The sequence below is a fragment of the Mirounga leonina genome, unplaced genomic scaffold (genome assembly GCF_011800145.1).
Source record: "Mirounga leonina isolate KUSES-001 unplaced genomic scaffold, KU_Mleo_1.0 Mir_176, whole genome shotgun sequence".
Classification (NCBI taxonomy): domain Eukaryota; kingdom Metazoa; phylum Chordata; class Mammalia; order Carnivora; family Phocidae; genus Mirounga; species Mirounga leonina.
The window spans coordinates 17459522-17484037 of NW_023270454.1; the positions used below are offsets into that span (position 1 = coordinate 17459522).

General features: G+C 37.2%; 1 protein-coding gene across 7 annotated transcripts in view; it reads left to right on the forward strand.

Moving 5' to 3' along the window:
* The window catches only part of NEK1 (NIMA related kinase 1), a 274969-nt gene that overhangs the window by 52977 nt on the left and 197476 nt on the right, over window positions 1–24516 (forward strand). For all 7 annotated transcript variants that reach the window (XM_035022727.1, XM_035022725.1, XM_035022721.1 and 4 more), the window contains 4 exons: window positions 19505–19564; window positions 19812–19871; window positions 19963–20010; window positions 20177–20251. In XM_035022727.1, coding sequence (XP_034878618.1) covers window positions 19505–19564; window positions 19812–19871; window positions 19963–20010; window positions 20177–20251 — 243 coding nt within the window. The remainder of the gene's footprint in view (window positions 1–19504; window positions 19565–19811; window positions 19872–19962; window positions 20011–20176; window positions 20252–24516) is intronic.

Below are 24516 nucleotides of genomic sequence, written 5' to 3' on the forward strand. Positions count from 1 at the left end.
TTCACCTTATTGGTTAAATTTATTCCTAAATATTTTATTATTTTGAATCAATGGAATGGTTTTCTTGATTTCTCTTTCTGAGAATTTGTTATTAGTGTATACAAACACAACAGATTTTTGTACATTAATGTTGTATCCTGCAACTTCACTAAATTCATTTATTACTTTATACTAGTTTTTTTGGTGTAATCTTTAGGGTTTTTTATATATAGTATCAGGATACCTGTAAATAGTGACAGTTTTACTTTTCCTTTCTTTTTTTTTTTTTTTTTTAAGATTTTATTTATTTATTTGACGGAGAGAGACACAGCGAGAGCAGGAACACAAGCGGGGGGAGTGGGAGAAGGAGAAGCAGGCTTCCCGCGGAGCAGGGAGCCTGATGCGGGGCTCGATCCCAGGACTCTGGGATCATGACCTGAGCCGAAGGCAGACGCTTAACGACTGAGCCACCCAGGCGCCCCTTACTTTTCCTTTCTAATTTAGATGCCTTTTATTTCTTTTACTTGCCTGGGACTTCCAGTATTATGTTGAATAAAAATAATGAGCATCCTTGTTTTGTTTCTGATCATAGAGGAAAAACTTTTGTCTTTTTACCAGAGTATGAGGTTAACTGTGGGTCTGTCATAGATGGCTTTATTATGTTGAGGTACATTCCTTCTATATCTACTTTGTTGAGCATTTTTATTATAAATGATGTTAAATTTTGTCAAGTTATTTTGCATCTATTGAGATGATCATGTGAGATTTTTATCATTTATTTTGTTAATGTGGTTTATTATGTTGATAGATTTGTAGATGTTGAACCATCTTTGCATCCCTGGAATAAGTACTTCTTGATCATGGTGTATGGTCCTTTTAATGTATTGTTTATTTCGGTTTGCTAATATTTTGTTGAGGATATTTGCATCTATGTTCTTCAGGGATACTGGCCTGTAATATTCTTTTTTTTGTGGTGTCCTTGTCTGGTTTGGTATCAGGGTAATGCTGGCCTGGTAAAATATGTTTGGAAGTTTTCCTTCTTTAATTTTTTGTAAGAGTTTGAGAAAGATAGGTGTGAAATCTTTGAATGTTTAGTAGAATTCACCAGTGAAGTCATTTGGTCCTGAACTTTCGTTTATTGGGAGATTTTTGAATACTGATTCAACCCCTTTACTAGTAATCAGTCTATTCAGATTTCTGTTTCTTTATGATTCTGTCTTGGAAGATTATAAAGTCTAGGAATTTATCTACTTCTTATATCTGGCATATAATTCTTTACAGTAGTCTCAGGATTTTTTATCAATTGTAAGTTTTCCTCTTTTATTTCTGATTTGATTTATTTGAGCCCTCTCTCCTTTTTTCTTAGTGAATCTTCCTAAAGATTTCTTTCATTTATGATCTTTATTATTTCCTTCCTTCGACTACCTTTGGGCTTCATTTATTCTTCCTTGTCTAGTTCCTTTAAATTGTTAAGTTTAAAATGTTTGGGGTGCCTGGATGGCTCAGTTGGTTAAGCGCCTGCCTTCAACTCAGGTCATGATTCCAGGGTCCTGGGATTGAGCCCTGTGTCGGGCTCCCTGCTCAGTGGAGAGTCTGCTTCTCCTTCTCCCTCTGCCACTTCCCACCCCGCGCCTCCCCGCCCCCCGGCTCGTGCTCTCTCTCTATCTCAAATAAATAAATAAAATCTTTAAAAAAGGTTTAAAATTATTTGAGAAACAATGTTAAATTGTTTCTAGGTTGTTTGATATTTCTCTTATTTCTTGAAGTAGAAACTATGAACTATGAACTTTCTGTGAACTTTCCTCTTAGAACTGCATTTGCTGCATCCCATAGATTTTGGTGTGCCCTATTTCTGTTTTCATTTGTCTCTAGGTATTTTATGATTTCTCCTTTGATTTCTTCTGTGACTCAGTAGTGTTCAGGAATGTGTTGTTTAGTCTTGACATATTTGCAGTTTTTCCAGTGTTCTTATATCACTGATTTCTAGTTTTGTAACATTGTGGTCAGAAAAGTTGCTTGATATGATTCCATTCTTCTTGAATTTTTGAGACTTACTTTGTGGCTTAACATGTTACGCATCCTGGAGAATGTTCCATGTGCAGTTGACAATGTGTATTTTGCTTTTTTTTTTTTTTTTAAAGATTTTATTTATTTGACAGAACGAGAGAGCAGGAGAGCACTAGCAGTGGAAGCTGCAGAGGGAGAGGGAGAAGCAGGCCCCCTGCTAAGCAGGGAGCCCGATGTGAGGCTGGATCCCAGAACCCTGGGATCATGACCTGAGCCGAAGATAATCGCCTAACCAGCTGAGCCACCCAGGCGCCCTATTTGCTGCTTTTGGATGAATGTTCTCTATGTACCTATTAAGTCCATCTGGTCCAATGTGTTGTGTAAGGCCCGTGTTTCCTTATTGATTTTCTGTCTGTATGATCTATCCATTGGTGTAGTGGGTTGTTAACATCCCCTGCTATTGTGTCGCTGTCAATCTCTCCCTTTATGTCTGTCAATATTTGCTTTATATATTTTGGTGCTTTATGCTGGGTGAATATATATTTATATATATTCATAAATAGTATATTTTCATAACCCACTTATTATTATGTAGTGCCCCTCTTTCTCTTCCATTATAGTCTTTTTATATTTCCTTTGATATGAGTATAGCTACATCAGCTTTCTTATCAATTTGCACAGAATATCTTTTTTCAACCATTTACCTTCAGTCTGTGTGTGTCTTCTTTTCTGAAGGGAGTCTTTTGTAGGCAGTATATAGGTCTGTCTTTTTTATTATTTATTTATTATTTATTTATTTTTATTATGCTATGTTAGTTACCATACAGTACATCATTAGTTTTTGTTGTAGTGTTCTATGATTCATTGTTTGAGTATAACCCTCCTTAATACCTATCACCGGGTAACCCATCCTCCCACCCCTCCGATTTCCCCGCTTCATTTTTCCCTTCCTTTTCCTAATGTCCTCCATGCTATTCCTTATGTTCCACAAATAAGTGAAACCATATAATAAGTGACTTTCTCTGCTTGACTTATTTCACTTAGCATAATCTCCTCCAGTCCCGTCCATGTTAATGCAAAAGTTGGCTATTCATCCTTTCTGATGGCTGAGTAATATTCCATTGTATTATATGGATCACATCTTCTTTATCCATTCGTCTGTTGAAGGGCGTCTCGGCTCTTTCCACAGTTTGGCTGTTATGGACGTTGCTGCTATGAACATTGTGTGTATGTGGCCCTCTTTTCACTACATCTGTGTCTTTGGGGTAAATACCCAGTAGTGCAATTGCTGGGTCATAGGGTAGCTCTATTTTTAAATTTTTGAGGAACCTCCACACTGTTTTCCAAAGTGGCTGTACCAACTTGCATTCCCACCAACAGTGCAAGAGGGTTCCCCTTTCTCCACATCTTCGCCAACACTTGTTTCCTGTCTTGTTAATTTTTGCCATTCTAACTGGTGTAAGGTGGTATCTCAGTGTGGTTTTGATTTGAATTTTCCCTGATGGCTAATGATGATGAATATTTTTTCATGTTTCTGTTAGTCATTTGTATGTCTTCTTTTGAGAAGTGTCTGTTCATGTCTTCTGCCCATTTTTTGACTGGATTATTTGTTCTTTGGGTGTTGAGTTTGAGAAGTTCTTTATAGATCTTGGATATCAGCCCTTTGTCTGTAGTGTCATTTGCAAATATCTTCTCCCATTCTGTGGGTTGCCTCTTTGTTTTGTTGACTGTTTCCTTTGCTGTGCAGAAGCTTATCTTGATGAAGTCCCAAAAATTCATTTTTTGTTTCCCTTGCCTTTGGAGATGTGTCTTGAAAGAAGTTGCTGTGGCTGATGTCAAAGAGGTTACTGCCTATGTTCTCTAGGATTTTGATGGATTCCTGTCTCACATCGAGGTCTTCCATCCATTTTGAGTTTATCTTTGTGTACGGTGTAAGAGAATGGTCCAGTTTCATTCTTCTGTATATAGCTGTCCAATTTTCCCAGCACCATTTATTGAAGAGACTCTCTTCTTTCAATTGCATATTTTTTCCTGCTTTGTCGAAGATTATTTGACCATAGAGTTGAGGGTCCATATCTGGGTTCTCTATTCTGTTCCATTGGTCTATGTATCTGTTTTTGTGCCAGTACCATGCTGTCTTGATGATCACAGCTTTGTAATATAGCTTGAAATCCGGCAACGTGATGCCCCTAGTTTTGTTTTTCTTTTTCAACATTTCCTTGGCAATTCAGGATCTTTTCTGATTCCATACAAATTTTAGGATTCTTTGTTCCAGCACTTTGAAAAATGTCATTGGAATTTTGATCAGGATTGCTCTGGGCAGCATAGACATTTTCACAATGTTTATTCTTCTGATCCATGAGCAGGGAATGTTTTTCCATCTTTTTGTGTCTTCTTCAATTTCTTTCATGAGTGTTCTGTAGTTCCTAGAGTATAGATCCTTTACCTCTTTGGTTAGGTTTATTCCGAGGTATCTTACGGTTTTTGGTGCTATTGTAAATGGAATTGATTCTCTAATTTCTCTTTCTACAGTTGCATAGTTAGTGTTTAAGAAAGCAACTGATTTCTGTGCATTGATTATGTATCCTGCCCCATTACTGAATTGCTGGATGAGTTCTAGTAATTTGGGGGTGGGGTTTTTTGGGTTTTCCACATAAATTATCATGTCATCTGTGAAGAGAGAGAGTTTGACTTCTTTGCCAATTTGAATACCTTTTATTTCTTTTTGTTGTCTGATTGCTGTTGCTATGGCTTCTAGTACTATGTTGAACAGTAGTGGCAAGAGTGGGCATCCTTGTTGTGTTCCTGCTCTTAAGGGAAAGGCTCTCAGTTTTTCCCCATTGAGAAAGATATTCGCTGTGGGTTTTTCATAGATGGATTTTATGAACTTGAGGAATGTTCCCTCTATTCCTATACTCTGAAGAGTTTTAATCAGGAAAGGATGTTGTATTTTGTCAAATGCTTTTTCTGCATCAGTTGAGAGGACCATATGGTTCTTCTCCCTCCTCTCATTAATGTGTTATAGCACACTGATTTGCGAGTGTTGAAACACCCTTGCATCCCAGGGATAAATCCCAGTTGGTCGTGGTGGATGATGCTTTTAATGTATTGTTGGATCCTATTAGCTAGGATTTTGTTGAGAATTTTGGCATCCATATTCATCATGGATATCGGTCTGAATTTCTCCTTTTTGATGGGATCTTTGCCTGGTTTGGGGATCAAGATAATGCTCACCTCATAGAATAAGTCTGGAAGCTTTCCTTCTGTTTCTATTTTTTGAAACAGCTTCAGGAGAATAGGTATTATTTCTTCTTTGAATGTTTGGTAAAATTCCCCAGGGAATCCATCAGGCCCTGGACTCTGTTTTTTGGGAGGTTTTTGATCACTCCTTCAATCTCATAACTGGTTATTGGTCTATTCAGGTTGTCAGTTTCTTCCTGTTTCAGTCTTGGGAGTTTATAGGTTTCCAGGAAGGCATCCATTTCATCCAGGTTGCTCATTGTATTGGTATATAGTTGTTGATAATTTCTAATAATTGTTTCTATTTCCTTGGTGTTAGTTGTGATCTCTCCTCTCTCATTCATAATTTTATTAATTTGGGTCCTTTCTCTTTTCTTTTGGATAAGTCTGGCCAGTGGTTTATTGATCTTATTAATTCTTTCAAAGAACCGGCTTCTAGTTTCGTTGCTCTGCTCTATTTCTGGTTTCTAATTCATTGATCTCTGCTCTAATCTTAATTATCTCTCTTTTAATGTGTGGCTTAGGCATCATTTATTGTTTTTTTCTCTAGTTCTTCAGGTGTAAAGTTAGTTGGTGAATTCGGGATTTCTCTATTTTTTTGAGTGAGGCTTGGATGACTATGTATTTCCCCCTTAGGACCGCCTTTGCAGTATCCCATAGGTTTTGGACTGATGTGTTTTCGTTCTCATTGGTTTCCATGAATTGTTAAGTTCTTCTTTGATTTCCTGGTTGACCCAAACATTCTTGAGCGGAGTGGTCTTTAGCTTCCAAGTGTTTGAATTTCTTCCAAATTTTTTCTTGTGATTGAGTTCCAGTTTTAAAGCATTATGATCTGAGAATATGCAGGGAATAATCTCAGTCTTTCGGTATCAGTTGAGACCTGATATGACCCAGTATGTGGTCTGTTCTGGAGAAAGTTCCATCTGCGTATGAGAAGAATGAGTATTCTTTTGTTTTAGTGTGGAATGTTCTGTATATATCTGTGAGGTCCATCTGGTCCAGTGTGTGATTCAAAGCTCTTTTTTCTTTTTTTTTTTTATGATTTTATTTATTTATTTGAGAGAGAGAGAATGAGAATGAGCACATGAGAGGGGGGAGGGTCAGTGGGAGAAGTAGACTCCCTGCTGAGCAGGGAGCCCGATGCAGGACTCAATCCTGGGACTCCAGAATCATGATCTGAACCAAAGGCAGTCGCCTAACCAACAGGCGCCCTCAAAGCTCTTGTTTCTTTGTTGATTTTCTGCTTAGATGATCTATCTATTGCTGAGAGTGGAGTGTTGAGGTGTCTTACAATTAACATATTATTATCAATATGTCTCTTTATTTTGGTTGCAGTTGGCTTATGTAGTTCGCTGCTACCATGTTGGGGGCATAGATATTTACAATTGCTAGATCTTCTTGTTGGATGGACCCTTTAAGAATGATATAGTGTCCTTCTGTGTCTCTAACTACAGTCTTTAGCTTAAAATCTACTTTGTCTGATATAAGAGTTGCTACCCCAGCTTTCTTTTGAGGTCCTTTGGCATTAAAGATGGTTTTCTATTCTTCACTTTCAGTCTGAATTTATCTTTAGGTTCAGAATGAGTCTCTTGTAGACAGCATATGGATGGGTCCTGTCTTTTTACCCTATCTGCAACCCTGTGTTGTTTTATGGGAGCATTTAGGCCATTCACATTGAGAGTGATTATTGAAAGATATGATTTTATTGTCATCATGTTGCCTGTGACGTCCTTATTTCTATAGATTGTCTCTGTAAATTTCAGTTCTATATCACTCTTGGGGTCTTTCTCCTTTTATAGAACCCCCCGTAATATTTCTTGCACGGCTTAGTGGTCACATATTCTTTCAGTTTCTGCTGGTCCTCGAAGCTCTGTATCTCTCCATCCATTGTAAATGACTGCCTTGCCGGATAAGTATTCTTGGCTGCATGTTCTTCTTGTATAAGTATCCTGAATATGTCTTGCCAGCCCTTTCTGGCTTGCCAGGTCTCTGTGGATAGGTCTGACGTTCTTCTGATGTTCCTCCCTCTGTAGGTAAGGAATCTCTTCCCCCTCACTGCCCTTAAGATGGTTTCCTTGTTTTTAAGATTTGCAAGTTTTACTATTACATGCTGGGCGTTGGTCTGTTCTCCTTCATCTTGGGAGGGGTTCTGTCTGCCTCTAGGACACAAGTGGTTGTTTCATTCCCCAGATTAGGGAAGTTCTCAGCTACAATTTGCTCAAATATATCTTCTAGTCCTCTCTCTCTCTCCATCCCCTCAGGGATCCCAATAATTCTGCCATTGGAACGTTTCATGGTGTCACTTATTTCTCTAATTCTGTTTTCATGGATTTTAAGCTGTTTGTTCCAGGCCTCCTCTTGTTCCTTCTTTTCTATCAGTTTGTCTTCTAGATCACTAATTCGTTCTTCTGCCTTGTTTACCCTAGCTGTTAGAGTATCTAGATTAGATTGGATCTCATTGATGGCATTTTTAAGTTCTGCTGGATCAGCTCTCATTTCTGCCCTTAGAGACTCTATGTTGCCATTAATCGTTTTCTCCATCCTAGCTATTGTCTTCATAACTGTTACCCTGAAGTCAATTTCCGACATCTTGCTTATATCCATAGCCATTTGTTCTGTGGCAGAAGTCACAGTCTCTGAGTCTTTCCTGTTTAAAGCATTCCTCCTCTTAGTCATTCTCTTGAGGGGTGGTTGACAGAATGTACAGAGTCCAAATTATTGACCATGACCCAAGCAAGATGCACCTGTTTTTTAGGGACCTTAGGGTTGTCGGCCTCTTGTTCTTCCAGCCTGTCTTCTAGGGGAGGGGCCTGCCATGCTGTTTTTCAGGCAACGCTGTTTGGTCAGAGTTGCCCTGCCCCCTGTGGGGGAGGATGGGCTCAGTGAAAACTGGTATTTTGGGGCTTTTGTTCTCTGGCGGCTTTCCCTGGAGGCTTTCCGAGTCTCTTCTGAGAGTCAGAGCAGAAGTGACCCTTTCTAAACCTCTGCCTCAGAGCAGAGAGATTGCATTCTGTTCTTCAGTGAGCTCTCCAGGCCACACTATCTCCATTTCTGTCTGTGCTGCTAAAACCTCAGCATCCTGGGTTGTATGCCCCTCAGCAGCACTCCCAGTCGTGGCTTCTGGGTTGGGGCGCGTCTCTGCCCTTTGTGCTTCTAAAACTGCCAGCCACCACCAGTTTGCTTGTGCGTCCCCTGTAGCTCCAGGTTTCAGTCCGGGGGGTGGGGGGGCTGCCCGAAAGTCCTTTCCCCACCACTACAGGTCTTTGAGTCTCTGCCCAGTCCTCAGCGTGGGAGGCTTTTATCTCTGGCTGTGCAGGATCCTGAAGGCTCCCTCCCCCTTCCGTTTACTTCCAGTATCTGCCCACAGAATCACAGCTCCCAGCTTCATACCTCAAAATCAACCACCTGCGATATTCTGTTTGTAGAGATCCAGATAGATCTTCTTACATCTCAGGCTGATTTCGTGGGTGTTCAAAGTGGTTTGGTATATACCCAGCTCAATTCAGGGGACCGGTTGGAATAGGGTCCCCTACTCCTCTGCCGTCTTTGCCGCCTCCTCAGTGTGTCTTTTTAAAAAATCCGTTCAGTCACTCTGTGTCTTTTGACTGGAGAATGTAGTCTATTTACATTTAATTTTTTATACATACGTAGTTATTCATTTTGTCAGTTGTTTTCTGGCTGTTGTATAGTTCCTTTCTGTTCTTTATTCTCTTTTTCTCTTCCTCGTGGTTTGATGACTTTCTTTAATGTCATCTCTAGATTTTTTCTCATTTTCTTTTGTGCATTTACTATAAACTTTTGCATTGTGACATTGTTAGGTTCACATATATATCATTTTATGTGTATGAGAGCTTAAGTTGATAGCAACTTAAATTTGAACAGATTCTAAAACACTACATTTCCCCCCTCCACATGTTACATTTTTGATGTCACTCTTTATATCTTTTTGTTTTATGTATCCCTTAACTAATCATTGTAGTTTTAATTTTACTTTTTTCTTTTAAATTTGTATCTTTATAAGTGATTAATCCAGTTTTTACCATTTCCAGTGAGATTTTTACTTTTGTATGTTTTCTTGTTTTTAATTATTGCCATTTCAACTTTAAGAAGTCCCTTTAACATTTCTTGTAAGGCTGGTCTAGTGGTGATAACCTCCTTTATCTTGTTTGTCCAGAAAGCTCTTTATCTTTTCTTCAAATCTGAATGATAATCTTACCAGGTAGAGTTTTCTAGGTTGTTAGCTTTTTGCCTTTTAGCACTTTGAATATGTTATGCCACTCCATTCTGGCTTACAAACTTCCTACTGAGAAATCGAATGATAGCCTTCTGGGATTTCTCTTGTATGTAACAATTTCCTTTTTTCTTGGTGTTTTTAAGATCATTTCTTTATTTTTGACATTTTAATTATAATGTGTGTTGGTGTAGCTTTCTTTTGGTTCATTTTATTTGGAATTCTCTGGGCTCCCTGGACGTGGATTTCATTTTCTTCCCTAGGTTTGGGAAGTTTTCAGCCATTATTTCTTCAATTAAATTTTCTGCCCCTTTCTCTTTCTCTTCCTTCTGGTACTCATATAATGCAAATGTTATTCCACTTGTTGCTGTCCCAGAGGTCCCTTAAGTTATTTTTATATTTTTAATTTTTTTTTTTAAAGATTTTTATTTATTTGACAGGTAGAAAGAGAACAAGTAGGCAGAGAGGCAGGCAGAGGGAGAGGGAGAAGCAGGCTCCCCACTGAGCAGGGAGCCCAATGCGGGGCTTGATCCCAGGACCCTGGGATCATGACCTGAGCCGAAGGTAGCTGCTTAACCGACTTAGCCACCCAGGCGCCCCACTTTTTTCTTTTTGATGCTCTGGGTGAGTTTTATCTTCCAGTTCACTGATTTGTACTTATACTTCATCCTGTCTGCTGTTGAACCCCTCGTTCAGTTTTTATATTCTTTGGCTCTGACTTTTGTTTGGTATTTTCTTATGTTTCCTTTCTGTTTGTCAAAGTTCTCACTGTGTTCACCCATTCTTCTCCTGAGTTCAGTGAGCATCTTTATGACCATTACTTTGAATTCTTTATCAGGTAGATTACTTACCTCCATATTATTTAGGTCTTTTACTGAGATTTTTGTCTTATTCTTTTGTTTGGAACATATTTCTCTGTTTCCTCATTTTGCTTTCTCTATTTGTTTCTATGTTTTGGGTCAGAGTACCTCTCCCAGTCTTGAAGGAGTGGCCTTTTGGAACATATTCTTCTGTCTCCCTATTTTGCTTGCCTTTCCATGTTTGTTTCTATGGAGTATGTGTAACAGTGATTTTTCCTTAACTTGAAGGAATGGTCTTGAATATGTTTGTCCCTTATGTAGATAGTGTGTGTTTGATGACTTGTGGTGGCTGGCTGGAGCTGTGGCTGATGTGGCCTGGAGGTCACAGGGCATTCTGTACTGGTGCTGCCTTGTTGGGATCATGTGGGCCAGAGTGGTCCTGTTGCTATCTGTGCAGGGGGTGCCCTAGCAGGACAGCTGAAGCTGAAACAGGTCCAAGCAATGGATCCTAGGATTCTCAGTGCAGTGGGCACCCTGGCAGGACAGCTAAAACTAAACTGGGTGCAGGCCTGGGAGGGAGTGTCTGGGGACCCTACATGCAGAGGATACCCTGTCAGGACGGCTGAAGCAGACAACACACTGAGTGTAACACAGAAGGTCCCATGGTTCTACATTGCAGAGGGCACATTGGATTGGTGAAACTGAACTAGGTATAGATTGGGGTGTTTTAGGACTCTGCATAGAGGGTGCCTTGACAAGGTGACCAGAGCTGAGGCCAGTACAGGTGGGGTGTTTTGGGGCCTTTGTGCAGGGAGCACCCTGGCATGCAGCTGGAGCTGAAGCAGGCATCAGCTGGGAGGTCCTATAGCACCATGCACCAGAGGTACCCTAGTAAGCTGTCTGAAGCCATAGTGGTCTGGGCCTGTGTGTTCTGGGGTGCTTTTGCACACCCATGTCACTTTGGCACAAAAGCTGGAGCTGTAGTAAGTTCTGACCAGGGGTGTCGTGTGCACTGCCCTCTGGCTGCCTTGATGGCTGGATCCGGTATGGGTTAGAGCCCAGGGCCCACTGAAGCAGCAGGCCAGTTAGGGTACCAGGACCCTGCTCCCATTACGAAGGTGGAGGAGGGGTGTAAACTATGTTGCTCAGTAGCCCCTCTGACTTGGCCCAGGAGAGTGCTAGCAGCTCTCTCTGCCCCTTGGTAGAGTTTAGAGCTGGCCCTTTTATATGCTGGTTGCTCTTTTAAAGCTCCAGAACCTCTGGGGCTGCTGTGGGGTAGGGACCCAGAGCATGATGAGGTGGGTAGGCCACCTTTGGTGTTTGTACCTTAATCTGGTCTGTGCTTTCGTGATGGAGGGGGAGTGTAAACCATGGCAATCTCCCACCACTTGTACCTAGACGGAGTTATATTTGCTCCTCTGTTGTTTGACGGAGTTCTAGGGCCAGATCTTTTATATACTAGTTGTTCTTTTAAACTGGCTTTTTTTCTGTGTTCCAGGGCAGACCTCTTTGCTCCCAGTCCCTCAGTACTATCCCTTCCCACTGCAGTTCTCAACATTGGAGCTGGGGGTTCCCTTTTTTACCATGTCTTTGTCTCTCTTGTTCTATCTTTTGTTATACAGAAGCTGGTCAGTTAGCCTTCAGTTCTTCTCTGGGAGAAATTGCTCCCATAAATAGGTGTAAAGTTGGTGTGTTCATGAAGGAGGTGAAAGCTTGAAAATGAGAAGTTTATAAGAAAAACCATAACCACTTAATGATATTGTCTTGTCACATTTTTTTGTTTTTTAAGATTTTATTTATTTATTAGAGAGAGAGAGCACAAGCAGAGGGAATGGGAGAGGGAGAAGCAGTCTCCCTGCTGAGCAGGGAGCCCAATGTGGGGCTTAATTCCAGGACCCTGGGATCATGACCTGAGCTGAAGGCAGAGGCTTAACCAACTGAGCCACCCAGGGGCCCCTGTTTTGTCACTTTTTAATTGGAAAAATTTAAGCTAGTAACATACTAAGTTTTTACTACTCAGCATATCAAAAATTATTTGCATGTCATAGAAACTTTCTTTTCTTCAGTTCCTATAGTTTGTTTTTTTTTTTAATTTTTTTTAAAGATTTTATTTATTTATTTGACAGAGAGAGACACAGCGAGAGAGGGAACACAAGCAGGGGGAGTGGGAGAGGGAGAAGCAGGCTCCCCGCAGAGCAGGGAGCCCGATGCGGGACTCGATCCCAGGACCCTGGGATCATGACCTGAGCCGAAGGCAGTCGCCTAACCAACTGAGCCACCCAGGTGCCCTATAGTTTTTTTTTTTTAAAGATTTTATTTATTTAATTGACAGAGAGACAGTGAGAGAAGGAACACAAGCAGAGGGAGTGGGAAAGGGAGAAGCAGTCCTCCTGCCGAGAAGGGAGACCAATGTGGGGCTCGATCCCAGAACCCAGGGATCATGACCCGAGCCGCCCAGGCGCCCCGTGTATTTTTTTAACAGATTCTGTTCTTATGCCAGCAGAGGGAGCTCTATGAATAGAATTTAGTATTTTGGTTCTGATTTTTAAAAAACACAAAACAAAACATTTTTCTTAATGCAGTGTTTTATGTTACCATATTTTTCTCTTTGGGTAGATACAGTTGAAAATACTTGTGTGATCTCAAAGAAACAGCTTGTTATTTTTATTTCACAAATATTTGAGTTAAAAAAAACAAAAAACAAGTATTTGAGTATCTTGTTTATGTGGCAGTGGAGCATCAAAAGATGAATATAATTGGTGTCTTCATTTAACTTAACCTAAGAGTATGTAGGTGCCTTAGTTAAACATACTCTTCTTACTGCTCCCTATTGGGTAATCTGTTTAAAAGCTGTTTGTTTGAAGTGAGATCTGTGTTACTTGTGTTAATATTTTTAAATTGATGTTGCAGTTCAAAGATTTTGAGACCTGGTAAGAGTTAAGCTGTGGGACCTTTCAAAATATAGAATGTAGGGCTCTCTGTCCAGAAATTATGATTCTGCAACTCTTGGGGATATATATATTTAAAAATAGCTTTATTGAGATTTATTTCACATCCATCCAAAGTTTGGAATTAAATGGCTTTTAGTGAGTTCACAGAGTTGTGTAACCATCACCACAATCATTTTTAGAACATTTTCATCACCTCCAAAAATATCCTTTTCCCATTTGCTTTCACTTCCCATTCTTCCCCTACCCCCATTGCCGTAGGCAACTGCTAACCTACCTTTGTCTCTGTGTAGATTTTCTTATTCTGTACATTTCATGTAAATGGAATCATACAATATATGGTCTTTTTGTGACTGGGTCCTTTTACTTAGCACAGTGTTTTCAAGGTTATAACATGTACCATGTTGTAACATGTATCACTACTTCATTCCTCTTTATTGCCAAACAATATTCCTTTGTATGGAAGGAGTGTGTATTTTTACAAAGCTTCTGTGTAACATTACCCACTGCTTTAAATTTTATATTCATCACATACTTTGAAATATTAACTTTGTAATACTATGAAGAACATTATCTCTATTTTTTTCTTACATGTCAGTAACAGTGGCCCCAGCTCTCTCCCTTGACTATTTTAAAATTCGGGGTCTCTATTTGTGATGGAAAAATCTTTTTAGTGGATAAAGAACAGAGACTTCTTTTAGTAATAGATGGAGAGTAAGAGAACCAGCTACACAGAGTATGCATCTTTACTGGGTCTGGATGTGATACATATTTATTTCTTACTCTTGGTTACTTTTAGAAAAAATTAGAGAGTTACTGTTCTTTAAATATTTCAATATTTTTGTCATTTCATTGACCCTAGTGCCATTTCTGCAGTTAAGTGGTAAGATATTGGTTAATTTAAGTGAGAGTTGAATTAAAATAATCAAAGTTAGAAATTAGGAGTTAGGAACTAATAATGTAGTGAGGGGGTGGGATGGTTCTGGGAACCTACTACTTGGGTCTTCTCAGGTAGTAGGCTCCTGGGTTACTTATGATGTGAGATTTAGTACCATTTACCACTTTGTGCAGCTTTAAGCTAACTTATACTGTATCAATAAAATGGATTTGGTTTAGGGGTACCTGGCTAGCTCAGTCAGTATGCGACCTGGCTAGCTCAGTCAGTATGTGAACATACGACTCTTTTATCTCAGGGTTGTGAGTTCACACCCCACCTTGGGCATAGAGCTTACTTTAAGAAAAAAATTAAGGGCACCTGGGTGGCTCAGTCGGTTAAGTGTCTGCCTTCGGCTCAGGTCATGATCCCAGGGTTCTGGGATCTAGTCCTGCATCGGGCTCCCTGCTCAGTGGGGAGTCTGCTTCTCCTTCTGACCCTCCTCCCCGCTCATGCTCGCTCTCTTGCTCGCTCTCTCTCTTGCAAAAATAAATAAATAAAATCTTTTAAAAAAATTAATTAAAAAAATTAAAATGGATTTGGTTTTGATGATCATGAATTAAATTGGCAAAGTACATTATAAAAAGAATCATTTTCATTTTATCAGTTTATCAACACATAGGGGTAGTGTTACATATTCTAAATAGCATTATTTTATTGTGCTCATATTAAGTAATGTATTCATTAAAATAAGTTACATTTTGTAAGGAGGAAATTATGTTTAAATTATATATCATGTTGCTTTCTGAAGAAGAAACTTCAAAGATCTTCGGAATTCTTTTAGTATAAATAAACTTTTGTGTGTCTTTCTAGTTCTTTTTTTATTTTATTAACTTCATATTAATTGAGGGTCACTTATTTGATTTATTCTGAGTTGCCTTTTAGAATTTTAGTGCTTCTTTGGATCATTTTATAAAATTTAGAAAACTGATGCAATGAGTGGTATATAAAAGTAATAACATTGACTTTTGCTAAAAGACAGCTGCTATTGAAACGGAATTGTTGCCAAAGACCTTTTTAATGACTTAATAAAATGCTGAATTATTTTGATAATAATGTAAATGATCATTGAAGTAATATTTTAAAGTAACATCTGCTTTTCTTTGTATTGAAACTCAACAAAGGTAAATAGTTTTGTACAGTGTTCTCTTTATATTCATTTTTTTTCCTAAGGTAGTTGAAAAAATGTAAAAACTGGTACATGATAGAGAAGAGTTTCCTGTAAATACTTTTTGTCTTTTTTGGTATATAAGATTATATTTTGAATTGTTTAAAGATTTGATCATACATTAGGCTTTACCTTGATTACAAAATTTGAGTATTAGCAAAGGATAAAAATGAGAAGAAGACCATGTGTCAGTTATTCTTATGAACATACATATAGAAATCCTTAAAAACTATTTTTAAAAAAAAAATCAAGCAGCTTATCAAAAGAATAATAATTATCAAATAGGATTCATTTCAGGAATACAGGGGATGGTTCAATAGTAGAAAAATGATTACTATAATTTCACTGCATTGCGGATTAGAAGAGAAAACCATATATAAATTATCTCAGTAGATACCAAAAGTTCAGTAAAATTTAAACTAATTTTTGTTTTATATATTTATTTTTTTAATGACTTTTTTTTTTTTAATTGCTAAGACCTGGTGAGCTTTTCAGATTTCATCCTGCTCCAGGAATAATTAGTTTAACCTCATCTGTCTGGGTTATAGTTTACTTATCTCTAAAAAGAGGTCATACTAGTTTTTCCTTAAGGCCTTTAGCAGTCCCTATCTCCTTCCACCTCTTTCGTCCTAAAGCTCTCTCATACTTGTTTAAAATTGGACCTGAAACACGTAACTTTTTAAAAAGGGTTAATTTTATAATACAGAATGTTTTAACTTCTGATCACATATCTTTTCCAACACCACTTCCTGGTAAGCTCCAACTAGAGGAAGTTTGGGGCTGGAACTTACTTATAACCACAAGATCAAGAGTTTCATGCTCTATCAACTGAGGCAGCCAGGTACCCTCACCGATTTTTGCTTTAAAAACTTCTTTGGTTGTATACATTAAATATGTATAACTTTCGGTATGTCAATCATACCTCCAAGTAGTTAAAAAAAAAACCCAACAAACCAAGAACTTCTTTGATTCAAGAAATAGAAGGGAAAGTTCTTAATTTGATACAGTTATATATACCTGAAACTTATGTCAAGGATTGTATATAAGGATGAACAATTGGAAACATTACCATTAAAGTCAGGAACAAGACAAAGATATTTGCTATGATTGCTTGATTGCTTTTTTTTTTTTTAATATTAGGCCAGAAGTCCTATCCAATGCAATTAAAAACAGAAATATGAACCATAAGTATTGGTAGAGGAGAGAAAACATAGACATTATTTACAGATGATATATTTACTTACCTAGAAAATTGTTGTGAAGCAGCAGAAAACTATTAATGAATTCAGTAAAGTAGCCTGACACAAATTCCACATGCAAAAATGTATAATCAGTTACAAAATGAAATGGAAAGGAATAGTGACAAACTCGTTGAAATTCTTTAGAATAGACTTAGTGAGAAAGGTATAAGATAACTGATTAAGGAACCAAGGTCAATGGAATAGTGTCTATGAGTGAAAAAAAAATGTAGATAGAAACAATAACATAGATAAATCACCAAAACAGTATTAATCAACAGAAGCAAGATACGGAAGAATACGTGTTGTATAATTCCACTCATATAAAACTCAGAATCAGAAAAATATTAAGCTATATTGTTTAGGAAGGCATATGTAAGTTGCAAAACAATAAAGAAAAGCAAGATGGTAGTGAAAAAGTCAGGATGGGGGCACCTGGGTGGCTCAGTCGTTAAGCATCTGCCTTCCGCTCAGGTCATGATCCCAGGGTCCTGAGATCGAGCCCCGCATCGGGCTCCCTGCTCAGCGGGAGGCCTGCTTCTCCCTCTCCCACTCCCTCTGCTTGTGTCCCCTCTCTCGCTGTGTCTCTCTCTGTCAAATAAATAAATAAAAATCTTAAAAAAAAAAAAAAAGTCAGGATGGTGGTTACCTCTGTGGTATAGGTAGAATTTGTGGAAGGGCACTTGGAGGGATTCTGGGTGTTGGTTTGACTTCAGTTGTAGCTACATGGGTATTTCCTTTATTTTTGCTAACCTCAAAGTAGATCTTTTATCTACTTTCCTGTAGGTGACTTTATATCCCAGTTTAAAAAAAAAAAAAAGGAAAAGAGGAGATGGTTATGTGGAAAGAATAGAGAATTCTAGAAACTGACCCAGATGAGTGTGTGAATTTATTATATGATATATGAGGCATTTTAAACCGGTGGGAAAAAAGATGTATCAGACAATAAATTGTTAGGGGATAATTGAATTGCCTTGAAATCCTAGAAAAAACTTAGATTCCCAGCTCATTACGAATAAAAATTTATTTTAGATCGGTCTAAAAATAAAAGTCTACAAACATTTAAAAATCTAAATATAAATTAAAGATCTAAATCTAAAAATGAAACTAAGCGGCAGAAACAAAATATAATATCTAGGTTAAAATTTCTTCCTTAGCAAAACAATATATTCAGGTATCACAAAGGAAATGATTGGCAGATTTAACTATACATAAATTACAGACTTCTGTGCGGTGAAAGATAAAACAAACAGCAACTAGAAGAATGGGGAAAATATTTGTAGCATCTGTAATAGTCTTATTTTCTGCAATATGCAAAGAGCTCCTAAAATTGAACAACCCCACAATTAGATGAACAATTGGTATATAAAAGGAGAAATGTTAATGTCTCTATACTGGGAGATATTCTTAGCCTTTGTAAAAAACAGAAATTCAAGATAGATTGATAGTATTTGTGAGACTGTGAGTAAAAGAGCTCTTTGGTGGGAGTATTGGTGCAGACTCTTGGGAGGGCAGTTTTTCTCAACATTTTAAGTTGTGTTAGACATGTACTTTCATGTCTAGAAAAATTGCCCTTCTGAAAGGCTGGCATATGGCACAAAGATGTATGTACAAGGAAGTGCCTTGAAGCATATAGAGTAGGAAAAAAGTGGAACCACCTAGTTATCCATCCCTAGAGGAATGCTAAAATTAATTAATTATATCCATTGTATGGAATATTGCCATTGTTAATTTGCTTACTACAATGTGGAAATGTCAAGGAACATTGTTAATAGTAAAAAACATTTTTCCATCTAATAACACATTTTTATTACATTTATGTAAGAAGCATAAAAAGCTAAAATTCTATGTATGTATATATGTGTGTATATATTTAAGTGTGTCTTGGAAGGATACTCATGAAAATATTGACAGTGGTTACCTCTAGAAGTAGAGTGAAGTAGACTAACTTCTTACTATTGTTTGAATTTTATATAGTGAACATATATAACTACTTTTTAAAAATTTATCTCTAATATTGGGCTTTCTAAATGACATTCTGTTTTCAAATTAGAAAACTGAAAATTAATATCTGTATCCAAGGACAGAACTTAGTGATTGGGGAAGAACCCTTTTCCACAGTTTCTTTGAATCTAAGGTTCCTTTTTGTTTAACACCATATTGAACACTACAGTCATTCTTTTATTTTTAGGGATTTTATATATATATCTTTTGTTTGTTTATTTTTTCCTGCTCTAGTTTTTATTATTTCCTGGCTTTGGACCTTGTTCTTTTTCTAGCTCCTTTAGGTATAGGGTTAGGTTTTGTATTTGAGATTTTTCTTGTTTCTTGAGGTAGGACTGTATTGCTATAAACTTCCCTTTTAGAACAGCTTTTGCTTTATCCCAAAGATTTTGGACTGTTGTGTTTTCATTTTCATTTGTTTACATGTATTTTTTTTTAATTTCTCTTTGAATTCTTGGTTGACCCATTCATTGTTTAGTAGCTTATTATTTAGCTCCTTGTATTTGTGTTCTTTCCAGTTTTTCTTGTGATTGACTTCTAAAATCATACCATTGTGGTTGGAAAGGATGCATGATATGGTTTTAATCTTTTTGAATTTATTGAAACTTGTTTGGTGGCCTAACATTCTGGAGAATGTTGCATGTGCACTTGAATGTGTATTCTGAGGTTTTTGGATGGAGTGTTCTGTATGTATCTGTTAGGTACATCTGGTCTAGTGTGATTTTCAAAGCTGTTTCCTTCTTGATTTTCTGTCTGGATGATCTATCCATTGATGTAAGTAGGTGTTAAAAGTTCCTTACTATTATTGTATTATGGTAGGGATAATATATTTTGAAACAGAGTCATGGCAGTATTTGGCTTCACCTTTTTCTTATTTTAAATTTCCACAAATTTGAATTGTTCAAATACGTACCTCAAAATTCTTATCTAATTTGTAGTTTTACTTTTTGTCCAGGCCCATCAAATCCCAGTGAAGAAAGTGAATCCTGGAGAAGAAAGGAGGAAAATGTTTGAGGTATAAAGACATCTGTCTGCTTATTTTAAAGCTTTGCAAAAACAATTCTAAGAAAAGAAACAAAATCTTATAAAACCTCCAAACCTTTCCTCCTTATTTCTTTCAAACAAATAAACCTTTAACTTAATCCTTTTTTTTTCCTTCCTAATCTCCCTGGGCCTACCTCTACCATTGGTATACTAACTTTCCTTATGAAACTAGAAAAAGTAGGAATTACTATTGATAAAAATGTTCTTTTTTATTTAAGGAAGCAGCAAGAAGGAGAAGGTTGGAATTTATTGAAAAAGAAAAGAAACAAAAGGATCAGGTAGTTTTTTTGCTTTTTTTCTACCCTTGCCAAGTTGTAGACGATAATAGTTTCAAGAGTTCTAAGAAGTTTGTCTTTAAAATTGTTACAGATTAGTTTAATGAAGGCCGAGCAGATGAAAAGACATGAAAAGGAAAGGGTAAGAGGATAATCCATTTTTCCACGGTACATCCTACCCCCTCCCCACACACATACTTTTTTTTCTCTAAAGGCATACACTGATTTCCATTGTGTTAGTAAATGTATTTCATGTATTTTATATTAAATACTTGAATTGTGTTTTGTTTGTTTCTTTTCCCCAAAAGTTGGAGAGAATAAATAGGGCCAGGGAACAAGGATGGAGAAACGTGCTAAATACTGGTGGAAGTGGTGAAGTAAAGGTAGGCATTGCTACCCATGTGGTTACACTATTGTGGTTTTTTTATCCAGTTTCACCTTGCTCTTTGAAATGTATATAACTGGCTTTAGGAGGGGGGAGGTATTAACTTTTTACCTAGAATTCTTCATCTATTACAAATTCTTAGTTTTCCTACATGTATTTGATATCTAATTTGTATTGATAACTAATATCTGACACTGTTAAATTGTTTAAGAAGTTTGATGTGAAGGCTATGATATGCCATTCCTTCCAGAAGAATCTTTTTAAAATCAAATAAAATTTGTCACACCTCTGCCGAAAATCCTTCTATTGCTTCATCTAGCCTTAAAGATTAAGTTTTCTTAAGATCCTTGTTCGTCTGGCCCCTGCCTATCTCTCTAAGCTCATCTCCATCCATTCCCTACCACACGCTATAGGCTCAAGTGAGGCTGAACTAAAGACCATACTGGTAATTTTCTTACTGTGTGTAGCCTGCCTAATCTCTTTGTCTTTGCACAGTGTTTCTCTTTACTTGATGGCACCCCTCCCTTCACTGTCAATCCCACATCCAATGATTTACCTTGATAGCAGATTACCTAGGTAATCATTTATCTAGATATATTAATTGATATTTCTTTTGGGTAGATCTAGACTCTTTAACCTTGGGCAAGTTACTTGTTTTCTGAGCCGTAATTTCTTCATTTAAAAAAAGAAAGAAAGAAAAGAAAAGGAAAAAAAATTTCAAGAACAATACCTGGAGTGTGACTAGCAAGTACTCATAGGTTTAACTTCCTGTTTCTTTCTTTGTTCTGCTTATCTGAATCTTATATTTCCTCTTCTGCTCTTGTAGCATCCTTTACATATCTGTGGTAGGCTGAATTCTAAGATGGTCCCCCAAATTTCTGATTCCTGGTATAGATACCTTGTATTCCCTCCCCTTGGTGGAACCCTATGAATAGGGTGGTATTGTAGCTCTCTTGATTACGTTTTGTTACATGGTAAGTGGTGATGGGATAGTCACTCCTGTGATTACTGTTGATATTTGATGAGACTCCTCATAGCAGACTGGAAGGGGAGAAGAAAGTCTGAGAGACATGCTTCTCCTGGCCTGAAAAAAAAGCAAACATTCATGTTGCAGGGAAGTATAGGTGGCCTTTAGAAGTTGATAGTCCCCTTTGGCCAACAACTAGCAAGAAAGTGGTGACCTTAGCATTATGGCCACAAGGAAATGAATTCTGCCAGGATCCAGTGAACTTGAAAGAGGATCCTGAGCCTCAGATGAGAATTGCAGTTCTCGCTGATGCCTTCATTGCTGCGTGGTGAGATCCCGACCAGGAGACCCAGCTAACCACATCCAGACTCCTGAGCCAGGGAAACAGTGAGATAATAAATGGATATTGCCTTAAGCTACTAAGTTTGTGGTAATTTGTTACACAGCAATAAAGAAATGAATATACTTATATTCCTCTGTATTATAATTTTAATGTATGTTATCCAATCAACTTTTAGTCAGCATGTCTTTAAATTGTGAATTCCCTTGACCCAAGCTCTTAAACTTGGTATTTAGGTATTGAATAGATTTGTCAAATTGACTTGATTACCTTTTTTACTTCTTTTCCCCAAAAGTTATGATTTGAATAAAAGTTTGTTTTATATAAAAGATATGTGTGTTCTGTCCTGGCTTTCACATTTTTCATATTACATATTAATAATTCAGTAGAAGTCACTTTTTCTAATTCTGTATTAATATATTATACTGTTTTTAATAATATAAATTTATCTTTAAAATTATACTTTACCTTTTTTGTGCTGTACTATCTACTTTACTTGAAAGTAGAGCTCACTACCTCCTGAATGACAAGGAATGACTCAAAATTTGGCCCATTCTAAAATAAGTAATTCCAGGGTGCCTGGGTGGCTCATTCATTAAGCATTTGCCTTCAGCCCAGGCCATGATCCCATTAAGCATCTGCCTTCGGCCCAGGTCATTATCCCAGAATCCTGGGATCAAGTCCCTCATTGGGCTCCCTGTTCAGCTGGGAGCCTGCTTCTCCCTCTCCCACTCCTAACTGCTTGTGTTCCCTCTCTCACTGTCTCTCTCTCTCTGTCAACTAAATAAAATCTTCAAAAATAAAAGTAACTAATTCCATATCTTATCTGATTGGAAAGTAAAACTAGGCCCTCAGATCTTGTCAAGCATTTTATATCAAGTACATGGTTAGTGTTGAGAATCTGATTATTTTTTCTTCTTTTTTTGCGTATGTCTTCTATGCAATAAAATGTTTTTTTTTTCCTATGGTGTCTAAAGCTATACTTAATCCTAAAGTCTAGTTCAATCAATGTTGTTTGATAACTGAGACAGTTTTTCAACAGAATTACATAGTGTGTGCTTAATAGATTTTTGCTTCATTTTATAAATTTCTATAATGCTTTCATTGAGTATTAATAAAACTATTTCCCGTGACTTAAAGCAAATTCTATGTTAGTTTCTGTACTTATTTCCCATGGGGTTTGAAATATTTAACTTTTAGGTTGTTTGATTTCTGTACAGTTGATAGGGGCCTGGAGCCTCAGTATAATGTCGACCAAATTAAGGACATCCCCTAACTAAAGATTAAACAGAAACTAAACATTAAGGGAAAGATTTCAAAATTAGTACCATTATTATAAACCTCTAATAAGGCATTATTCACAGTATAAATTACCAACTGTCTTTGGTTATTTACTATTTGCAGAATCTGGGACTTACTGCTTTATTTCTGATGTGTCTTTTATGAATTATGAATGTGTGTTGTGTTTTAAATTATGAAATGTTCCACATAGTTGGATCATACGGTAATCATAATATGTAAGAAGCTTATCTGTTGTTTGAAAATATATGGGAATACTACTCAGTGATAAAAAGGAATAGCCTGTTAATACATGCAACAACATGGATCAATCAAAAACATACTGAGTTAAAGAAGCCAGACATAAGAGTATGTTTTGTATGATTTCATTTATATGAAATTACAGAAAAGGCAGTCCAGTCTATGACAGAGAGCAGATCAGTGATTGTTGGAATGAGGGGATGTTGACTGCAAAGTAACACGAGGGAACTTTTTGGGGTGATGGATATGCTTTTGATTGTAGTAGTAGTTATACAAGTGTATATATTTGTCAAAACTTCTCCAGCTGTGCTTATAATTGGTGAAAAAGGTGATTTTTGAAAGATCATATTGCTTCAGTGTTCTAGTACAGTATTTTCAGCATTATTTTCAGTATAGCCATCTTCAGAGATGTTAGCATACCTTCATTTTTGCTAAAGAGAAACACATTAGACAACTCAAATTCAGATCAATGTGAAATTAGCACCAGGCTAAGCTCAGAGAGTAGCCAGTCTCATAGGAGATGCAACTGCCTTTTATCTGAATTCTGATTCTGAATCTTGCCTTGGGAGGCACATTTTGAAGATGTGTGTGAGGATTCCTTTAATGGGGTTTTCTGCCTAATTAGTTATCTTCCCTATTTCTGACAACTTTCATCTCTTCTCAAACATCTTTAATCAGTTATCTGTATTCATCTTGAGTTTTTTTTTTTAAACTCATGCTTTCTTATAATATTGTCTGCAACTTACTATGTAAGGATTTTAGCTCAGAGGGTACACTGAAATTTACTTGATTTCATTTTTCTTTGCCTCTTTTCTTAGCCAGATTTCTTCCTTAAGATGTTATCACTTGGAAGCTCTTCTTTTACTTGTCAGTATTCTGGCTTCTGTTCTCATCATTTCCCCCCCAAAAATGGTTTTGAAATGCTACCACTCAACTTTAGTCATAACAGTTTATTTTCAGTGTTGTTGACCTCTGCATTTGAGGTTATTGATTTCCTCTTGATAGTGAAATTCTTTCACTGTGACTTGTGAAGCATTACACACTTACTTTTTTTTTAAACAAATTTTCATTTGTTTCCATGAATTTTTTTAATTCTTCTTTAATTTCCTGATTGACCCATTCATTCTTTAGTAGGATGCTCTTTAGCCCCCATGTACTTGAGTTCTTTCCGACCTTCCTCTTGTGATTGAGTTCTAGTTTCAAAGCATTGTGGTCTGAAAATATGCAGGGAATGATCCCAATCTTTTGGTACTGGTTGAGACCTGATTTGTGACCTAGGATGTGATCTATTCTGGAGAATGTTCCATGGGCACTAGAGAAGAATGTGTATTCTGTTGCTTTGGGATGGAATGTTCTGAATATATCTGTGAAGTCCATTTGGTCCAGTGTGTCATTTAAAGTCTTTATTCCCTTGTTG